Source organism: Peromyscus maniculatus, chromosome 8 (genome assembly GCF_049852395.1).
Source record: "Peromyscus maniculatus bairdii isolate BWxNUB_F1_BW_parent chromosome 8, HU_Pman_BW_mat_3.1, whole genome shotgun sequence".
Classification (NCBI taxonomy): Eukaryota; Metazoa; Chordata; class Mammalia; order Rodentia; family Cricetidae; genus Peromyscus; species Peromyscus maniculatus.
The window spans coordinates 98,862,807-98,885,600 of NC_134859.1; the positions used below are offsets into that span (position 1 = coordinate 98,862,807).

At 38.5% G+C, this 22,794-nt stretch overlaps 1 protein-coding gene across 1 annotated transcript; it reads right to left on the minus strand.

Annotated features, from left to right (window-relative positions):
• Nucleotides 1-20,561: 20,561 nt before the first annotated feature.
• LOC102907978 (E3 ubiquitin-protein ligase RNF146) lies at nt 20,562-21,992 on the minus strand. The gene has a single exon (XM_006970451.4). The coding sequence runs from the start codon at nt 21,789-21,791 to the stop codon at nt 20,715-20,717; it is 1,077 nt and encodes a 358-aa protein (XP_006970513.1). The 5' UTR covers nt 21,792-21,992; the 3' UTR covers nt 20,562-20,714.
• Between the last annotated feature and the right edge of the window lie 802 nt (nt 21,993-22,794).

A 22,794-nucleotide genomic window follows, 5' to 3' on the forward strand; every position in this document is an offset into this window, starting at 1 on the left:
AGTGCAGAGACCTTTCACCTCCACTAGCCATGAATAAAGAAAGCTGGGCCATCCCTGAATTCACAGCCAGGGTGGTCGTCATCTGTGTGCAGAGCTTAAAGCAAACAAGCCTAAGCTCTAGCCAGATGTGGGGGCTTTCAGGTTCACTGATGGTTCCTGGGGTACTGGAGTGAAAGCCACGCATTGCACGTTCCTGCTTTTCATGGGGGAGACACGGAGGCAGGGAGGCAAAGGGAATCAGATCTGTCCCAAGTTTCCAAATTAACTCTCCTCATACTTCCAAAGGCACATTTGATCTTTTCCAAAACTTGCATGCTTTTGAAATTATGGGCAACTGGTACTTGATTAGGTTGGGCCATCAAATCTTGTAAGCTAACAGAACAACCCAGTGGGTCAAGATACAGCAGAGTATCTCCCAAGAGATTATTGCATGCCTTCATGTGTGGGGGTTGCTGGAGATGGATCACCAGACATTTATACTAAATAAACAGTACTTTTAATATTACATTTTCTGAAAATTAGAGAACTGTTTTTCCAAGGCCATCTAGTCCGATCTCATCTCCTATTTTTCCACTTTGTAAGTTCTAAAACTAATCACATCATTTGTACTATTGATTGCTGGCATTTCCCTCTTTTCTTTTTCGGCTGTCTCATGGACCTTAAGTCCTATTCAACAAACAAAAGTCATGGATTTAAAAGAGTGTTGACAACTATGAATTTGTAATGTCTAATCCACTTTGCCTATCTACTGGCATGGGAAGGTTCTACTTTCCTTTGGCCATGCATTCTAGGAAGTCACAAAAGCCTGTTCTATTTGTTTCTGAGTCCAGAGCTCAACATCTTTTGTGCTCAGCACTCATGAGGAGAAAGCCATTTATTCTTCTTTCACTTGAAAATAAATTGGCTACATCATTTTATCTGTAGTCTCCATTTGTTCCATACATTATTCAGAATGAAAATCTGTAAACCTCTACTGAAGATCCACTTAATATAGCCAAGGACTGGATCATGCAAGCAGTTCACTTTCCAAGCTCTCCTTGAACTAATCTTTGAACATCAAAATCTTTATTGATATCCTCTGTGTACTGTGCAAAATGAAACCAAACGTATTTGACTCCCCTGAAAGTCTGTTTACTGAAGTCACTAAATCACCCTCTTTCTGACCCCAGCTAGAGGTTGAAATCCTCATGCACAGCCATCGGTTTCTTCAGCATTCCACCAAGCAGATGGTATTCTGTGGCTTAATCTTTTCCAGATTGATGCTACAGAAGCCCTCCCACCTGATAGGGGCTCCTGCCACAGTGTGAAAAACCTCATTCATCAAACCTGCAAAAATCACAGATTCTACAAATGGTAGTAATAAGAGTTTCATAGATTAAAATCATCCCTGTTAGTTTCATCTCAAGTAAGTTTTATCAATGACCCCATCCCATTGTTTGAATTCACACCCTTAGGTCAAGTTCTTATCTATTAGTTACAAATTTTCAGTAGTGGGAGCACCTGTCTTTGTCGTTCAAAATCATTTTCACCAGAAGCTGTTTAAAAGGCTTACATGTATTGACTAAAAACTGGACCTGTGGAACAGCTAAATAAGTAATTGGAAGCATAAGTTTAGTTCCTATTAATTTACTTATGTTGGCCTAGAACAGGTGCAGGCAAATTATATTTCTCATTTTGAATGAAATACTAATCATTAATTGACATTTAACTTGGTTGTAAAATGTAAGACTAATATCTGTTATTACCAGAACTTAGATCTCAAGATGTTGATTTATAGTGATGGATTTTGTTTTTACAATCAACTGTGAGGTTCCAGAGTTATTATCCCATTTGCCAGATGAGGACATGGAGAAGCCAGTACTTTAGAATAAGAAATAAGCCTTCTCCAGTATCTTAGAGGATGCTAAATGCTCCAGTCTTTCTTAAGATTTATTTGACAACAGAGAATTCAGGAGGCAAGGGATAGTATCTTGAGCTTGAATGGAATAAGCCCTAATTTTAGTCTTTCAGATGTAAAGTGATTTCCTTGAGAATCTGGATGCTTTAATTATTCCCTTAGAGAACCTGGTTACAGCCATCTTTAAGTAGTTCATGTAACTTTCTTTAATCCCCCACTCAAATTCATAACATGAGAATATGGAAATATGTGCACTTTTATCAACTTTGTCATGTGTGGCGATATAAGAGATGTGTGTGGAGGGCCAGAGAGATGGCTACGTGGCTAAGACCCCCTGCTTCACAAACATGAGCGCCTGAGTTAGGATCACAAGCATCTATGTAAAAACACCTGATGTGACTTCTAGGGTGCCTACAGCCTGAGTACTTGAGGGTGGAAGAGACAGTGGGTGATATCTAGGTTTGCTGACTTGCCAGATTAGCTGAGACACTCTAGGCTTTAGGTCCATTCATTTCAGTAGAGCAAGGTGAGGAAATGATCGACCAGGGTGTCTCATGTCCTTTTCTGGTCTCTCATCTCCCACACGATTGCATTCACCTGCACATGCATAACACACACAGACAAACAAATACATAAAATAAGAAAAAGTATGTATGAAGAGGTATATAGTATCTGAAATCTCACTGCCACTACTGTGCCTAAGAGAAAAATAATTATTATTTCTCAACTGGCCATCCAAAAATGTAAATACTACACATTTTCTGTTTCTAATTGGAAGTTCCAGGCGCCAGGGGATTGAGTTTTCTTGCTCTTTATATGTCCCTGGATTCTCTGTAAAAGATTTTATTTCGCTATATAGGCAGCTGGTTTTTCACATAGATAAGGTCAATTAATTTGACCTTCGGTTCAATGTGAAATGTATAATAAAAGCTGGTGCCCCCAAGGACCGGATGTTAGCCTTTCAAAAAAAGCAACTTGCTAGGACAGGAACAATAATTTATTACCTCATAAAATCCAGATGAAATGCTTCATGTTGCACAGGGCAGTGAGAAGGAGCCTGTATTTATTTATTTATTTATTTATTTATTTATTTATTTATTTATTTATTTATTTATTTATTTATAATAGAAGAGAGATGAGTAAAAGACAGGTAGGCACCTGTCCTACTCCATGCTAGGAAATAGCCAAAATAAAAAAACAGCTGTTGTTTCTTTAGAGATCCATTCACAAGACCTAGCTCTGTGTTTCCCAGCAGCCCTCTTCAGTAAGCAGAAGTACTTATGCACAGGCTCAGGAGAATTTCACACTAATTTTTATTATTTTTTAAAAGATGTATTTATTTTTAGTGTGTGTGTGTGTGTGTGTGTGTGTGTGTGTGTGTGTGTGTGTGTGTACACATATCCACATATGTAAAAATACTTTTGGAAGCCAAAAGAAGGCATCATGTTCCCTGGAGCTGAACTTACACGCAGTTGAGAGCTGCTGGGATGGGTGTTGGGAACTGAGCCCAGGTCCCCTGCAAGAGCAACAAGTGCTCTTGGCCAATGAGGCATCCCTCCAGCCCCAGTTTTTGTTGTTGAATTGCATTTCCTAATTTGAGTTGTAAGAGCTGTGCATCCTTCTGCTATGAACGTGGATTAGAACTGTTTAAGTTTCTTCTTCTTCTTCTTCTTCTTCTTCTTCTTCTTCTTCTTCTTCTTCTTCTTCTTCTTCTTCTTCTTCTTCTTCTCCTTCTCCTCCTCCTCCTCCTCCTCCTCCTCCTTCTCCTTCTCCTCCTCCTTCTCCTCCTCTTCCTCCTCCTCTCCCTCCTCCTCCTCCTTCTTCTTTTCTTCTTCTTGCTGGGGTCAGACCCAGGGGTTTCGTGAAAAGTTAGAAATGACTCCTACAATTAGATATATCCCCAGTCACAAAAGCTAACTAGCCATGATTCCTTTAGAAGGGAGGGCCGCTGAAAGACTGAATTAGCAGTCCTACACAGCTACCCAGAAAGTACAACCAAAACCATTTATTTCAAGAAAAACATTGTGGATTAGAAACGCCAATCAATTGTGTATGACAAAAGCCACATATATAAAGTCTAAATGTCTTGGCAAAATAAAATAATGCTATGCATTTTGTTCAGAACCAGTCTCTACACTTATCACTATAGTGGTTTGGGATTCCTATCACTAAATTCTCCTTCATAAACTTCAGAGTACAAAAAATAATGATATATGTTTAAGAGAAAAATCGATCATCAAGGGCCACTTTTACTTTATGTGTGGAAGTTGCGGGAGGGTATCCTTAAATCCGACACACTTTCTCTATTCCTTTTGGAGTGGATCCCCACAGCCCCATGCAACCATGGTCCAGAGCTAGAGTTAACCACTGTCACTGAAATTCAGATCCACTCTTAGAAAACTGGATTTTCAGCTGGGCGGTGGTGGCGCATGCCTTTAATCCCAGCACTTGGGAGGCAGAGCCAGGAGGATCTCTGTGAGTTCGAGGCCAGCCTGGACTACCAAGTGAGTTCCAGGAAAGGCGCAAAGCTACACAGAGAAACCCTGTCTCGAAAAACCAAAAAAAAAAAAAAAAAGAAAACTGGATTTTCCTGTTCAGTACCCGAAGATACTCACCAAAATTTATTATACTTTAATTGGGGGAAAGTTTATAAGTAAGGTTCAAATGAACAGCCTAAAAGCAGAACCAACTGGTTTGTGCATGTTTTCTTTTCTCTCTATTTGTTTATTTATACATCTGAGAACTAGCAGGTGTCCTGAAGTCATTAATTGTCCAAAAGTACAAAATACTCAGAGCCAAAAATTGCAACCAGGTTTGCTTTTGACCGTCCCTTAGGAAACAATTTTTTTAGATCATTAGCCTTTGCCAAGTATCCATTCCATAGAATTCAATTTGTTTCTTTGTTTTTTGAAGATTATCATTTCTAATTGTGAACTCTCTGATACATGTACTGAAACCAAAGCTCATAAAAGAGAACAGCTACATCTAAGACAACTACATTATTCTTCACTCTTTCCTTTTCTTGTCTGAAGGGAAGAATACCCACAGAAGAACTAAGTGTGAAAGTGCCATGTATGTGTTTCTAGAGACAAGCTAGCTTAGATGGAGATTAGTGTCAATGCCCAAACAGACTCACAGGGCAGGAGAATCTCACCAAAATAGCATCTGTGTGTTTGGAATATAACTCAAGTGATAGGTAAATCCCTAGTTATGTGTGTGCATGTATCTCCATATGATCCTTAACAGCAGTTGGGGCTCATTACAAAGAGATGTTAAGATCTGCAGCAGCAGAGAGAGAACTAGAGGGGAATAAAAGCTCTGTGAGTTTCAGAAACATAAAACTGTCAGTTATATGCAGTAGAATTCTCATGACCCTAAAGTTGAACTTTGTAAATAGGCTTGGCATCAAGTCCTTGCGTGGAGGAAAGAAAGAAAGGAAAAAAAAATAAAGTAGGTCCTCTCTCTCTCTCTCTCTCTCTCTCTCTCTCTCTCTTCTCTCTCTCTCTCTCTCTCACACACACACACACACACACACACACACACACACAATGTGCATGCATGCTGCATGTGGGCACTACTATATTTCATAATACTGTACACAATTGACCCACTTCACATTAAATGACAGTACTTCCTCCAGATGACCAGGATTTGTGTTTTTCTGACAAAGGGCTTCTGAACAAAGCTTTCAATATTCCTACTGGGTGATAGGAAGCTGGATACTTTGGCAAGCCATTTCTACTCTGATTCTTGGAGTGGTTACATCCATTTGGTTATGATGATAAGCTGCCTTATATGAGTGGTAAATATGTGTAAATAAATCCCTAGGCTTAGATGTTGGTTATCAGTGAGCCTCAAATGAAATGACTAACTCAATTTAAAAATAAGTTATTTGTTTTATATTTTTTCCTGACAACTGTGAAAATAGTGATGTGTGGCTATTTCTATCATAGAGAATTGAAGAGCATGCATTACTTATGCTTAGCTCAATTTCTGACCAATGAAAAATTGGCAATAAATATTACACAGACATAATTTCTAGTGTTTGTTTGTCTGTTGCTAAGAAGGTATTTTTAATTGAAATCACAGGCCTGGGAAAAAGAACCCCTAGATTAAAATAATCTTGATATCATCCTAGTGCTCATTCTCTAGATTATGAGCACAAAATTGGAGCCCAAATTAATTCAAAAAACATCCTGTATTGCTTTCTGTATCTTCAATATTAGGAATGTTGGTCTATGACACACATGCCTTTCTTTTTATGAGAGGCAAAGTTTTCACCAAATGATTTAGGGCTAATTTTCAAACATCGTTGTTACAGAGTATTTCACAATTTTGATCTGAATTGATTAATATATTATATTTATCTTTGGGATTTATTTCACTTATTCTTTTTGAGACGGGGTCTCACTATAGGGACAAGGCTGACCATGACTTCTACAGATGGCTGAGTCCCCCTGTATGCAGACACATTTACTTATGATTATATTGAGAGTTGCACATGTAGATGATGGGGCCTGATGTCAAAGAATAAGTAACAGACTGGACATACAAACAAGGGTGAGTGTGTGATTTACTTTGTGTCTAAAGGGCTTATAGATTTGACTGAGTTTGCCATTGGGTGGTGAAATGTCTTTCTGCTTTTAAAAGATGTAATAGCTAAATTCTATGCCAATAACTATCTTGGATATTTCTGAATAAGAACATTCATATGCTCCAGCCAGTGACCCACTCATTTCTAATATTAGATAATTTTTTGACAGTCATTGATCCTGATCTTGAAAACTACTATTGTTACTTCACATTACTTTGAAAGACACAAGTCTTTATCAGTATCTTGCACAGATGACTTGATAAGCCTTTTATGTCTATCACTTTACAATAATATTGTCTTCTTACAGAATAGCATTTGGTGTTTTAGTCTTCTTGATGCATATATTACCTGTAAATCTTACTAGATGTTTCTCCTCTTTCTTCTCTGACAGCTCAAGATTTGTTCCCATGAACTTTTTTTGAACCACTTAATATTCTCCAAGGTTTAGCCTCATTTCATGTTAGATTTCAGAAGTGGATCGCAATATTCATGCGTCTACTTTTTAATATATACTGTCATTTGATTTTCATAGAATTATTTTGTGATGTTTGAAGTTTGACCATGTGATGAGATATGATTCTGTTTCTATCTATTGCTCCTTAACATGTAGACTTGTAGCATGTAGCATACTTCTGCTCCTTAACATGTTTCTGCATGGTAGACTTCCCTGGTCTGGGTTTTCAGAGGCACTAATGAAGCTAAGGGTAAAAGTTGCAGTGTGCATATTTGCCTCCCGTTTGCTTTACTATCCATATTTCTTTGCAATTCAGTAGAAAATTGTCCTTCTAATTCTCTTTATAAATATCTTACAGCTCTTATGGCCCATTTCATCTCAGCTTCATGACTAAATTAATTAACGTCAACTTGTGAGAACTTTCTATTATTTCATTGCTACCTCCCAATATTATTCTTGTCATTAAAAAATAAATTCACCTTCTCTGGTTTTGGAAGAATGTAGCTGCTTTGTAGAGCACACTTACTGAATACTTACATAATACACATACTTACCTACACCCACCAAGCATAGGTACATAAATATATATGTAGAAGTAACCAACCGTCTTATTAAATAAGAAACACAAAGCCAATACAGAGATAAAAGCCAAGAGGTCAAAGCAATAGCTAAGAGTTAAAAACCTTACCCTTCACTATCGCGGTGGTCCTACCTCTCCGAAAGAGAGCTACTTCATGTGTCTATCTTTATAAAGACTTTCTGTTCTGCCTTCTCATTGGTTGTAAACCCAACCACATGACTGCCTCATCACTGCCTGTCTGTACAGACCTCCAGGTCTTCTATGGTTGGTATTGAGATTAAAGGCATGTATCTCCAATGCTGGATGTATCCTTGAACACACAGAGATCTACATAGCTCTGCCTACCAAGTGCTGGGATTAAAGGCGTGGGCCACCAACGCCCAGCTTTCTCTATGGTTTGCTAATACCTCTAACCCCTCGGCAACTTTATTTATTAACATACAAATAAAATCACATTTCAGTACAAATAAAATATCACCATATATAAACATATATACAAACATACATGCATACACACATACACACAAGCAGACATACATATATACACATACATATATAGACACATGCAGACATGCATGCATACACATATATGCATATACACATACACACATACATATATAATAATACATATATAATCTATACTACATACATAAATCCATAAATGGATGATAATTATTGATGCTCTACATCATTTATTCCTTTATAGATAGTCATTATAAAAGGGTGTGACATGATAAAGTACTATGTATCTGTCCTGGTTGGTAATGTTATCAACTTAATATGAGACAGGGTCATCTAAGAAGAGAGCATCTTAGTTGAGAAAATGCCTCCCTAAGATTGGCCTGTAAACAAGCCTGTGGGAAATTTTCTTGATTGATGATGGCTGTGGAAGATGCAGCCCACTGTGGATGGTGCCATCTCTGTGAAGGTGGCCATGGGATGTATAATAAAGCAAACTGAACAAGGTACAAGAGAAAATCAGTAAGCAGAATTCCTCCATGGCTTCTGCTTCAGTTCCTGCTTCCAGGTTCCTTAAGCGATTTCCCTCAGTGGTGATAGAGTATGACCTGAGAGTCATAACCTGAAATAAACCTCTCTTTCCCAAGTTATTTGGTCATGGTATTTTATCACAGCAAAAAAAAATGTAACTGAAAGAGCATCTCTACAATAAATATATAAGAGAAAATTTTGTGAAACTCAAAAAAGTGTTGCTTCAACCAGCCAACAACCATCTATCTTAACCATAACTGAAACTTAAAGGCTAATTTTGTCCTGTGCTGATTTTCCCAATTTATAAACTTATATAATAAAGACTAATGCTTGAATTTTCAATTCTGAAGATCATAGGAAGTCTCCTCATTTGTGGTCATAACTCAGAAGTAACCATTTTGAAATCAAAGTCAGGTGGGAAAGTTCTCTCTTGAGGCATTTACAGAGATGGCCTGGGCTTGCAGGCACTTGTAACTATTGCAGAGAACCTGAATTCAGTTCTCTGCCCACCTATTGGGTGCCTCACAATAGCCCCTAACTCCAATTCCAGCGAGATTGATGACATCTTCTGGCCTCCCCTTTCACCCTCACACATGTGAGCATACCTATGCACAAACAAAAATACACATAACTAAATATTTATAAAATTTTCTTTTACTATTAGAATATAAGAATTCTTTTTGAAGACTGCCAAACATTTGTACAAGCCTGTTGCTTGACAAACATTGATGCTATGTGCAATATGATATAATTAAAAATAATATTAAGTGACAATTGTAGGAAATGCAAAATACTTTATTTGGTAACAAACAAAACTAATAGTTATAAGGTGACATCATGGTAAATAACTTTCAAAACTCTCCTTCCGAGATTTGAAAGGTAGACAGCATGCTTAATTTGTAGGGAACAAACAAGAGGCTGAAAGAGAGCAGAGTTGAGCCTCATCTTCAGTTATAGGAGATAGAATCTCAGTTTCAGGACAGGCCTTTTATTTGATGTTTGGACTTATTATTCATTCCTTATCTAGGTGCGTATGATACCTTTAGTGATCTTTAAACCAGTTCAATTTAGCTTTACTTTTATAAAAGGGATTAAATCTTTCCTCCACTACACAGTAGCTACAAAGCTATGATTTAAACCCACAAATGACAGGTTATGTATACGCATTGGAGGAATGGCTCTCCTTTCGGGCCCCTATACCATCTTTGCTAAGGGTTATAAATCATTGAGAAGGAACAAGAGGAGGCAAAATGTGAGAAAGACTAGATGAGAGGTTTATTCTGTGCCAAACACTATGAGATGGGTGGATTCTCCATTGATGAGTGGTCTCCAGGAGTCAGTTGATCCTCCAATTAAGGAGGGTGATAACTTTAAAAGTCATCTTGTTACAATTCCAAGGGGCAATTCCCACTCAATTTTAGACAAAAAAAACAGAGGGCACCTAGCTCTCTCTGCATCCACTGCTTCTTATCAGGATCTGCTCAACTCAGTCCCTATCATATGTCCCTTTCATAGTGTCTCCTTATCTCCATTTCTTTGGTTGTCTTTAAATTTTTTAATTTTGCAGCATATCTAATGCCTTTCACATGTCTTTGCATGCATTATTAATCTAGTACATATTTTATCTTACTTATTCTTTAAAGAATGGGTGCTATTTTTATTTTACATATAATATCAGCAAAATATAAACTCTTTAAAGTGTTCACAAAATAAAAACTAACTCTTTATTCCACCAATCAGTGATGATGATTTTAGGGAATACACTGCTATGGTTTGTTTTTGTTGTGGATCTATATTGCCAGATGCTTTATGCATCACCAAAATCCACTAATGCTTTACAGTCTATGGTCATTGGATTCATTCATATCCTAAATACCATCCAACCAGTTACTTCTGAAGTGCCACATTCCTCCATTCCTCTTTGCTTTTACATCATAGTGTGTACCATTCCCTCTCCTTTCACTGTCATTCTCTCTCTCTCTCTCTCTCTCTCTCTCTCTCTCTCTCTCTCTCTCTCTCATCTGTCATTAACTGCCTATAGCTCTTCACCTCATGAGATTTTGACTATGCATAGTGGCATGTCAGCTGGTGCCGCCACTATGCAGGTCTTGTTTAGGCAAGCACATTATTGAGAGTTTATGAGTACAGCTTTCCTATCAGATAGAGAAGACACAACCTTTCAGGGGGCTATCTGATTTGCTGGCTCTTATACATTCACCTTTTCATTATGTTCCCTGAGTCTTAGGTGTAAGTAGGAATTTTTTTTGTAGATGTTCAAAATGTGGTTGGGCACCCACAGTCATTGTTCTAACTTTCTCTAATAGTTTCTACCTATGCGAAATCAAGCTTCTTTTATCATGTATCATGCTCAGCATCCTTTCCAACATTAAGCTAGATAGAGTATCCCATTTTTGGCACACACTTATATTCCCAAATAGATCAAAACACAACACTTAAATTTTCTTTCTCATCCATCTATTCTGTTATACACAAGGCTTATAATACAGCATGCATGTGTTAATAAAATACATGTTCCAACAACTTTCTGTCTCTGTATATGTTTCATAAACATGTACTGTCAAATTTTACTTTATGTTTAGTTGGCAGTGAAAGCGAAACCATAACCATGATGAACACATATATGCATATATCTATATATAATGTTTGCAATCACGGGGGCTGGCTTTTTTATATGTGTTCCACCTTAGGCAAAATGAACATATTCTTCTGTATGTTGTACTGAAGTCAGGATGAGGCCTGACTCACAATATAATTTTGAAAGTTGTCCAAAATATCAATTGATTGATAAGGTACACTATTATTGCTGATAAAATTTAAGACATTATGGGATGACTCATCCCTCACAGGCTTGAGAGCCAGATGGCCCAAACAAGTAAAAAAGATACTTTCTGAGAGCCAGCCTGGGTCTGCCTGATGGTCTTAGCAAGAGCAGCTGAAACATGATCTAATGATGACCTGGACCAATGAGAGGCAGCCATGTCACACCAGGAGATGCATATTCATCAGACCTCCCCCCAGGGTGGGGTGGAGGGTATATAAGGCTTGCTTCTTCCTAAATAAACTGAGCTTGTTTGGACATTCTCCCTGAGTCTGTGTGGTTTGACTCTGTGCCTACTTGGCCCCCGCCCCCAAAGGGAACAACAGCAAGGACCCTGCTACAAGACATGAAAAAAAAAAAAACAAAAAACAGGAAACTCTCTCCTTTCTGGGTAGCTTTCACATTGGCAGAAATTGCTGTGCCATCTACTGGGAAAGAAAAGATGCTAATGCTGTGACTGGTTGCTATATGCTATAGGTAACCTAGTTATGTCTACTGGTGCAATGGTGGCTTGGTGGCTATAGGGATAACCAGCTGCTTGCCAAATGGATTTGAGGCCTGCTCTACAGAAAGGACTTCACATCTGGTAAACCAGATCAACAGCCCATGATGGGGGAGATCATAGGACTAAGAGGCAAGTAACTTACAGTGTTTCACTAGATAGTCATGTTGTCAGACTGACTTTTTAATATTTATAGACTTGTTATGATTCTCAACCTAGGTCAGAAAAACCATTGAGAGAACAAACCAAGGTAGGTGCCATCTGAGAGACACCTAATATTGACCTTCCATTTTCTTCATAAAAATAAATTAATTAGTAAGCATCTATAGTTTTTATTATCTTGCTAGCAATATAAAAATTCTATACTTATCTCTATACAAAAATAACTAAAATCTAGAATGTAAGATTCCACCATAAGCCACCATAGTGTATATTCAGACATTCTAGAAGCTTGGGTACTATCCCTAAATAAATTATATCTCCCATTAAAAATAAATATTTTGTTGGAGAAAAATCATACTTGATGAGATTAAATCTGAAACATTTCGTATGAGATACAATAGAGGCTATAAGAAATAAATAGTACATTGTTCAGTTTTAAAGTCTTAAAATTTAGATGGGCCATTGGATCAATGAAGCCCAAAGAGCTTCCATACTCATTCTTACAGATACAATTTTAAGATTCCCTATTCTCTTACGTTTTTTCACAATGGACATAATTCTCAGTTGAGCCTTTGGTGGACTAATATATCCATTGATCAATATGTGTGACTCCTGTGAGTTCTAATATTCACTAGGCTTGTGTTATATGTAAGTCTTTGACATAAAAACAGAACTATTTCCTCAAAGATGACAAGAGATAGAGGATGCAGAAGCCAGATATGAGTCATCACAGTCCAGGTACCTCAACTCAAATCCAGTGTTCCAAGATGCAAGCAGTTTCATGAAGTTTTGTTTGTTTGTTTTTGTTTTTAAAATAACACATCATAGAACTTCATGAATTGAGACATTTTTCAAACATATTGGTGTAATCATAGGCAGAGTTTGCTACAGAGCTCAGATGCAATGTGATGATATTCTTAGCTTTCAGAGCAGTGGAAAGTAGGGTTTTGTTAGTACTTTTTTAACAATACAGAGGTGGACAAAGAAAGGCTGCCTAGTAGGCTAAGGATAGCCCAACCTGAATTGTAATCAGGACCTGTAATATGCCACCCTATCCACAATCATTGAAGTTTTAATTAACTCATTCATCAACCTTGCAAAGGGTCAGTGGAGGGTTAAGCTTATTCCTAGAGACTTTCATTCACAAAGTTGAAATTTTTGCTGATTTTTAGCTTGCCTTTTCTCTAAAAATTTAACACTAGTTTATTTTATATAGAATATTCCAGGTAATGATTATTAACCACCCCCTTTATCCTGTGTCTTCCAGGCTCTCAAACAGAGAGTGCTAGCATTCAGAAAGTAGTGATAACCTCACATGTGCCAGTACAAGCTCTCTTCTGCACTTGTTTAAGCAATATCTGACTCTTCCCTTATTTAAAGACAAATATCAGCATTCTCTTTCAATTCAGAAGCTCTCAATGATAGCCTTGTTTTAATGAGTGCTGAGATTTTTAAAGAAAGAGAATATGCACAGGAAGTTATTAGACAAACAACATGACAACTGGAGGCACCAAGGCTTCAAATGTATAGATAGATCTTATTAAAAGATCCCAAATGTCTTTCTTTCAATTTATGTTTCTATTGGGAAGCTGATGGTTGTAGCTTAAACCAAAAGATTGCTGTGTGAGCGATAAAACTATACAAAAAAATATTTTGAATGACAAACAATGAACATTTTCAAAGTATGTGAGTGTTTTTAAGTGTGTGTATTTTAATTAAACCTCCCCTTTTATTCCAGTCTGTGTCAGATTTTGTTATGATGATGATATTAATTTACTGGCAATTTTATCCCACTTCCTTTAGCTTGTATATTACTAACTTCAAAACTTATTGCCTTTATTTAGTTATTGGCTGGTGAAATGGAGTGTGTGTGATGTGGAGCACCTGTAGAGGTCAGAGGACAACTTATGACAGTCAGTTCTCTACTTTTACCTTCTGTGGGTTAATTGATTTTTATTACCTTACTACCTTCCATGGGTTGAATACTTCTCAGGGCTGAGAGAGTATCTTTTTTAGGGCTGAATGAGAACCTTCCCTGGGTTGAATGAGGTCCTTCTCAGGGTTAAACAGTCTATGTAGACTGCTTTGTAAAGTTTTATTGTAACCTCGCAGCCAAGCTCATTTGCCTATTAGCCACAACTTCTTTATTACTTAGGGTTCCTGTTTCTGTGATGAAACACCATGATAATAAACAACCTGGGGAAGAAAGAGTTTTGTTTCCTTTACACTTCCACGTGGTTGTTTATCATCAAAGGAAGTCATGGAAGTAACTCCAACAGGGCAGAAACTCTGAGCCAAGAGCTGCTACAGAAACATAGAGCAGTGCCGTTCTTAGCTTGTTCCTCATGGCTTACTCATTCTGCCTCCAAGCTCCGAGGACCACCAACCCAAAGGTGGCACCACCCACAATGGGTTGGGCATGCCCACATTAATCACTAATTAAGAAAATGCACTATAGGCCAATGTTATAGAGGCAAATCTCAATCGTAGAGATCCCTCTTCTCAAATAACTCAAGCTGGGTCAAGTTGATAAAAAAAAAAATAGACACCTTTGTCCTGCAGTCACAGAATTAAGCCTTCACAGAGCTTCTATCTGGACCTTTATAAGAAAAAAATGTCTTCTCATAAAAAAATAGATAGGGGAGATCATGAAAAAAACACAATGGATATAAAATTCAATGTAGCAAAGCACAAATCTATACATTGAGGAAAGAAGAGTCAAAGAGAATGAGAGGAGAGAGAGAAAGAGATTTTCTTTGATAGAAAAAGAAATTGGAAAAGTTAATCTTTATAAGTATTTACTAAACAGTCACTATACCAGTACAGAATTTTTCAAATGAACCTTTAATACTGTATATTGTTGGACACAATAGGATATATATATATATATATATATGTGTGTGTGTGTGTGTGTGTGTGTGTGTGTGTGTGTGTGTGTGTGTAATGTTTCTGTTGAATTATGTTTTAAATTGGGTTTCAAAATTTATATCAAAGGAAGTGGAACTTTGATTTAGGATCCCAACATCTACACAAAACAATAAATAATGAAAGCATTTGTGAGTGTTTTTTCTTATGTTCTATTTTACAAGATATTTCCATGAGGTATAAATTCTGAAAATTTAAAAAAAGATCCTATCACAGATTTGAGATTTGTTGCCAAATCCATCAGGCTATTCTGCACAGATGGAAGTTTAGGGAAATAAACAGTACCCAGAAGAGGGCCTGTTGATAAATTGGAGCTCAGGTTTCCTTATTCCTATTCATTCTCCCTCCTTCCCTCTCTATCCATCTCTCTGTCTCTCTTTGTCTGTCTGTCTGTCTGTCTGTCTGTCTGTCTGTCTCTGTCTGTCTGTCTGTCTCTCTCTCTCTCTCTCTCTCTCTCTCTCTCTCTCTCTCGCGTGTGTGTGTGTGTGTGTGTGTGTGTGTGTGTGTGTGTGTTTCTGTCTTTCCCTCTCTCCCTGCCCTCCCTTACCCATCTCTCTCTCTCCCTCTCTGTCTCTCCACATTTGTGTCTCTGGAGTTGAGCCCAGAGGAAGAACACACAGTTGAAACAGAATGACATGTGCCAAGAAAGCCCAGTGTTCAGATTAGATGGGATACAGATGAACATCTGTGCTGAGCCCAGAAAGCCAAGGAACGTTTTCTTCAATACAGAAACAGCTCTGCAACATTCTGCCTCTTTAAAAACACCTCCTTTTTGGTGTCATTGTTTTTGTCTCTTAAAGAAAAAGTATTTATTTCTGGGATAGACATATAAAACATAACTACCTGCTCTTCTGCAATGAACCTGTGTGTTCCTAGTATTCAGTACCAATTCAAAGAAAGGCAAATGTCCTAGTATCTTGCATTTTTATTTAAGGAGGGCTGGACGGTTTTCACAATGACAGGAGGACAATCCAAATCATGTATTTTTACTAGTTTTCAGGGCAGAGTTATTTGGTAACAGTGATCCTTGTGTCTCCCATGGTTCTGTGTACTCAAAATCAATTGTCTTTATTTTAATAATTAAACTTAACTGACAGCGGATGACAGCTGCAATTGGTCTCACTTGTGAGGCAGGCTCTGCTTCTAGTACCACCATGGATTCACTCTGGCTGGGTGTCAGAAATTTCAGTCAGTGTTCACGTTTTCAAGCAAATGTTTCTCGTGTGTGTGTGTGTGTGTGTGTGTGTGTGTGTGTGTGTGTGTGTGTTGCCACATCTTCTCACCTCAGACACCACTATCTTTAAAAGGATTGTAAAATGCAGATCTCCATAGTGGATAGATGCTAAGGATTTTCTTGTGAGGTATCTCTGTTCACATGTTGTCTCCTTCAGCCAAGAATTGATCAGCATTTTCTGTATTGGGTCAAATAGTACACACTCATGGCATGTTGACCATATGGATTCAGTTGAAACTACTGAATTCTTCTTGTAATTTGAAAGCAGCCACAATGAGTGGCTATAACTTTAGTTTAATAAAATTGTATTTACAAATACCAACAGCAGGAAGCATTTGGTCTACAAGTTCCTTTCAATAACATAACATAACATAATAAACATCAATTTGCTTAAATGATTTTATTCCCTTTCAGTTAGTAAAAGTGAAAAGTATTAGTACTGATGGAAAGAGAATGGATGCGGTGTAAGAATGTAAAATTTAGAGTGACTTATCACTGAGAAATCCACAGGCAATTGACATAAATACGAGTGAGAGATGCACATGGCAGCTGATATATATATATATTTAAATGTATTATATGTTAATGCAATATATTTATTTTAAGTATATCACATATATTAATATATTTATATAAATATATACTAGATTTAATTAAATGTAATATATATAAAGTGTTTTTGCTTTGTTTTGTTTTGTTTTACTTAGGCTTGCTTTAATATTCTGGTAAAGGTGTCATGACCTGGGGAAGTCAGGTGTGATTCTCCAGCCCTGTGAAGCTCCAGTGTAAATTTAGAGCTTGCCTTAATATCAGGATTGAGAAGGGTAAAAATCAGGATTTTACACTTTCCATTAGATGCCAAACCAGAGCATTTGGACCTGATTTTGTTGGCGATTTTGATTGCATAGAAATAGTCCTAATTTGGCTCTTGATAGGCAATTACCACAAGAAGTGAAAAAGAAAGTAAATCTGGTTACTCAATTGGCAGAGACAGCAAGGCTGGATAATTTATGAAAAAAGCAGAAACATACCTAAAAGACTCACTTTTTTAGTTAATAATTGCATCTCTCTGCCTGAATTATGAAGGTAATTTTCTCAAGGATTTACTTCACGTTCCCGCATGGGCAGAACACGTTAGTACCATTCAATTCAGGAGTCCACATGGAAGTAGAATCTTTGCATCAATTCATGCCTGGGTAACTGGCATCACCAAACTATAATAGATACATCTTGCTTCTGTACATCTTTAACAGGTACAGGATTTATTAAGTAAAAACCTAGAGGGGAGATAAACTATAGCACTGTACATTGTGGTTTGGATGCTAAAGCATGGTTACAGTCAACCTTTCCCATGGCTATGGGTACAGCTTTCCTTTCTGCTCAGGAAGGAATCACCTCACTCTATTACCTTCTAACTTCTAAAATGTGGAATATTTTTTTTCAACAAGAACAAACTGGTTTGGACATGCTGTCTAAAATATCTTTGCCATATTTGTCTAAGATCACAGGGTCTACACTTTCCACTCCTCAATTATTATTTTTTTTCTCTCTTAAATGGTTCTGTTAAGAGGAAAACCAAGTTAAACTATTTGGAAGTTGTATGCGTGCATAAAATCTGACACCGGGTACTTAGTTAGGTTTTGTGATGTACGACTATGTAAGCATTGAGAGTTGAGCTCCGATTTAGCATGCAGGGTATGAGGATAGGTCTCCACACACAAAGATGGCTGTTACTAGATGGTATTACTCATGCATAACATGAAAAGGCAATGGAACAGACACAGACAGCTGTTTTCCTTTGCAAACAGCTGTTAAGAGTGAGGGCTGGCTGGGCTGGTGGGGCTGGCGGGACTTGGGGGTTGGTGGAGCTGGTGGGGCTGGTGGGGCTAGTGACAAGGCTCAGTGGGTGAAGAGCTCATTGCTTAACATCTTCAGACCCCAGTTCAGATCCCTGTAATCTACTTCAAAAGCCGGGATGACTGTGTGTGCTAATAACTCCAGTGTTGCAGAGGCTAAGAGAGGGGACTCACTGGCCAGGCCATCTAATCAATTGATGAGTTCCAGTCTCAGTGAGAAAATGTTTCTCAGTGGTAATCAATAATTATAATAATAATAATAGTAATAATAATAATAAAACTAAGGTAGAAAGTGATAGAGAAAGAAATTTTACTAACATCTCACTTCAGATGTGTACACACACACACACACACACACACACACACACACACACACAGAATGAAGGATGGAGCAAAAGGAAGAATATGTTACATAACAACAACCAGTCCTCCACATACATCTTAGTAGAGGTAAGACACTATTTTCTGAATTGTAGAAAATGTCATTATTCAAGGAGACAGTTTTTCACTTCATTGTATATTCAAAGGATTGCTGGTACTTTACCTTGAGTCAGTGAAGGTCTCTAGCTATTGAAATTTATGGACATAAGCATGGGAAAATGGCTTTCTAGTAGAGGAGCATACATCATTTTTGCATGTTTTTAGGTGTTTTGAAAGCTAGGATACCCAAGTTCTGTTTCCCTCCCTGCACCGAATTCTTCAACAAAATGCCTGAAACAGTCACAGCAGAACCATCACTTCAAAGCAACCTTCTCTCAATTCTTTACAAAGATTAAAATTCATGGCCAGGGTAGTTAGTATTCTGTCACTCAGTGCTGATGGGGTCCCTAAAGCCAAATACAAACACAGGCTCCAAAAGCTATTTTCTTGGTGTGGGGGTGAGATACTGGGGCCTAGCCCAGGGAGACACAGGGAGAGTTCAGTAGGTTCTTTAACAAAAGCCTGTCAGATATGATTTAGTGAGCTGGCTTGCACTGGGCAAGCCTCACTACACACTCTGAATCTCAGCGTTCCACACTGGCAGACATTTCCATAATCCAGCAAAGACATAGAGTTGTAGGCAGTCCATAAAAGTGGTGTCTTTTGTTTAGTCCTAACAGGGGTCTCTCAACGGGGAGTCAAATCAATGAAGCGCTAAATATAATCAGAGGTCAATTTCCCTTTTGGTATCAACATGAGTACAGAAACGCTTCTTGTTTTCCTGAGTCTGCCAAAAGTCCAAATGCCTTCCGGTGGCTAGAAGGGAAGACCAAGAGAATTTAAGAATATTTTTAGATTAATTAGTTCAGGCACTTCATTTTGAGACAGGGTTAGCACATATTTCATCTGTTTAAGGAATCACAGGAGCCTGGGTGAGATTGTTTTTCCAGATATAGTGTGAAGTAGCCTGGGAGAGAGGGGATAAACTTGATGAAGTCCACTTTTAGAAAAGAAGTTGTATTAGAGGGCAAAGAAAGGGGGAATTAAAGTACAAGCTAGGACCATATCCAAATATGTAGGGTGGTTCCTAAGCATGCTGGCACAACTGCCCAGTTGACTGTTAACATGGCTGAGACTGACGGCCAGCTCTGGAAGCTGAACTTGATTGCTCATAAGCTCTGCTGTGTCTGGGTGTGGTGCTGTGTCTGTGGGAGACTACAGCTCTAGTGATGTTTGTCAACACAATGGATTATTTTCATTGCTGAAATATAACATTCTGATGAGGAAGTGTTGACTATGAGGTGGTTAAGTTGTAAATATTTCGTGGTGTTTTGGAGTATGGTAGGGTGAATTTTAATTAGGTTATATCCTCTGGAATACCACTACAACATGTGTGATTGATCCGTAATATATGTGTGTGTGTGTACATATGTATATTTCTTATGAAAAGATGTTTGCATATGCTAATATGTGAATACCTTTTTATTTCTAAAAGATTTCTTCATAAGCTATAGATAGTCTATATTCATCTGAAATTACCTGTGGCATCCCCCCATGATCTTTTCAAGTGAAGATAATATTTTTTTGAATTTTTTTTTTTTTTTTTTTTTTTTTTTTTTTTTTTGATAAACTCTAGTATTTATTAAATTATAAAGTTTTTTTTAATCAAAAAGAAAAATGCAGACTAAGAGAAACCTCAAAGTACAAGGACAAGACAGCAAATCCTATGGAAAGGAACGGCATGAAGTGTGTTACAGATCCGGAAACAACTTATTAGCTGCTGCTTTACATTTCTATCTCAGTAAGACCAACTATAAAGTAGTCGTTAGTCATCTATTTTCCACATTAAGCTTCCTGCTCATAATGACATCAAATATCTCACAGGTGCCAAGTTTTAGTAATGATTTTATACCAATCCATGCAGAAAAATAAGGTAGTGCAAGAGTCAGCTGAGGACCATTAATGCACAGGTACACACTGGCCAAAAGAACTAAAGACATAAAAAATACACTATAAAGTAAACAGATGTCAAAAAAACTGTGTTATTACTGAACAGCTCTCAAATATCAACACCCCAATTCCTCACATTAAATAAATTTCAACAGAGACAATGTTAGACATTTTAATTTCAGGTCTGTCTTTCCCATATTCCTTCCCACCCCAACTCCCACAATGCACTACTAAGGATGAGTATAATGTTATGTGGGCAGAAATTTACAGGTATCCATTTCACCCTTGAGTGTGGCACTGAAGACGTCTGTTTAAACCTCTGTCACTGTGCACTGTCCATCAGGCCTTCTCGATCTGACATTGACACTCATGGTTCCACCCCCTGCTACTGATCGGTCAGTCCCCGGTCGGTCTGATCGTTCAGCTACTGTCTGGTTTGCATTTGAAACCAAAAGTCTCTGCTGGTTCAAGGAGTGCGGTGCAACCACCACAGGGACATCCTCACTATCACTACTGGCATCCGATTCAGTTTCTTCAACGGAAGTGTCTGGTACTCTGCCAGAAGATGGTGATTCACGATCTTCTTCTCCTTCACCTCTATGACTCCGTTCAGCTATGCTGTCTCCACTGAGTTGTAAATGAGCAAAAGAGTCTTCCAGAGAAGTGCCTGCATCCGGGGATGGTGTTACGGGGCTGGTTAACTGACCATCAACTGATGTTAGTGGTCTTGAGGAAGACGGCACTGGAAGCTGAACAGAAGCTCCAGTCTGTGCTGATACACTGTCCGCACCATCAGCAGAGCTTTCTCTTGCTAGACTCACAGTATTAGTGTCACAGTCCAGCCTAAGTCCAGCTACTCCCTTCTTTGGTATATCTATTATATCTCGCTTAATCTTCCTGCGACGTCCATGTTCATTTCTCCTATACTGAACCATGTTTTCAAGATCGGCAACATACAGAAACCCAGCAATTAACATTTCCGTGTTCTTTTTACCTTTGGAAAAAGCGTCTTCCAGCTCCCGGCTAGTGCGCTCATCATACTGCCACCAGCCGTTTCTTCCTTCGTAATACCATGCATATTCACCATTTCCTCTACTTGCAGCCTTAAGTTCTTCTGGTGACAACAAGGTTGGCTTGTCCAGAAAATCCTCAGGAATCTCTTGTCGACAAAGAGCACATCGCTTCCCAAGCCATGAAGCGCCCTTTACACACAGATAACAGAAAACATGCTTACAGGGCAGACTGACGGGATGGACACACGTTTGCAGGCAGATGGCACACTCGGGAACTGTGAGAGAAGGTGCAGCGCTAGAACAGGACTCGCTCGCCTTCTTATTTGTAGGAAGCATATTTATCGAGTGATCAATTTCACCACAGCCAGCCATCATTTCTATCACAGATCCCACATGCACCTGTCACAAAAATAAAACATCTTCTTTACTAGTTGTCGGCCAACTTAGAGGGTTTTCTCTTCCACTGCTGGTTCATTCTCTGTACTCTCTCGGCCACCGCCGCAGCCGCCGCCGCCTCGCAGCCTTTTCTCCTCGGCTTCCGAGCCCCCGCAGCCGACGGGGACGCGAGCGCGCGCGCGCGCGCGCGAGGCCGCCTTTTTTGAATTTTTATTTTTCCTCCTATTTTCTTTTTTGTGCGGTACAGGAGCTTGAATCTTTGGCCTTGTATGTGCTCAGTAATTGCTGTGCCAGAATTTAAACTCTCAGCCCCATGTCCTCTCTTATTTAATTTGTTGTAGATGAAGGAGACAAATTAGTAGAAAAATAATGGTAGAAGTCACTTAAGCAGAAAACATCCCAAGGTAGAATTATAAATGAATAAGATTTGTTAAGGAAATGTTTTTGTAGACCAAATGGAGACAGTGGGAATAGAGAAGTGGGGATACTGCATCCATGCAGGGAGTGAGAGAAGGGAGGCAGGGTAGACAGGACTCCTTTTCTAGTGCAGCTTGAAGAAAACCCTCACCAGGCTAATGAGAAAATCCAAAGGATAAAGGAGGTTTTCACTCCAAAGTAATGCCCCATCTCTGTCGCCTGATCCCCAAATGCAGTAGTGCCCATCCCACCAGGCTGGAGCCTAGAGGCAGTCTGTCCTGCACTGCTCAGGTGTCGTCGCTGAAATCTGTCTGCCCTACTATTCAGCTCAGTAGACTGTCTCTTGAAGAGACATTTGAGTACCATACTTCCTTTGTAAAGTAGCTTGTCAATGCATTTGAGAATATCATAGAATACTGACTGATACAGTAAAAAGGAAAAAAAAATCTGTGTATGTGATCATGCTACACAGCTGATTCCAGCATGTTCTACTCAAATAATTGTGCGAAGTAGATGTCATGTCGCTAAGGCGAAATCATGAAAGGCAAGCTGAAATTGAAATATT

Coding starts and splice junctions, on each gene's coding strand:
- LOC102907978 (XM_006970451.4), bottom strand. CDS start 21,791: ATGATGGCTGGCTGTGGTGAAATTGATCACTCGATAAATATGCTTCCT.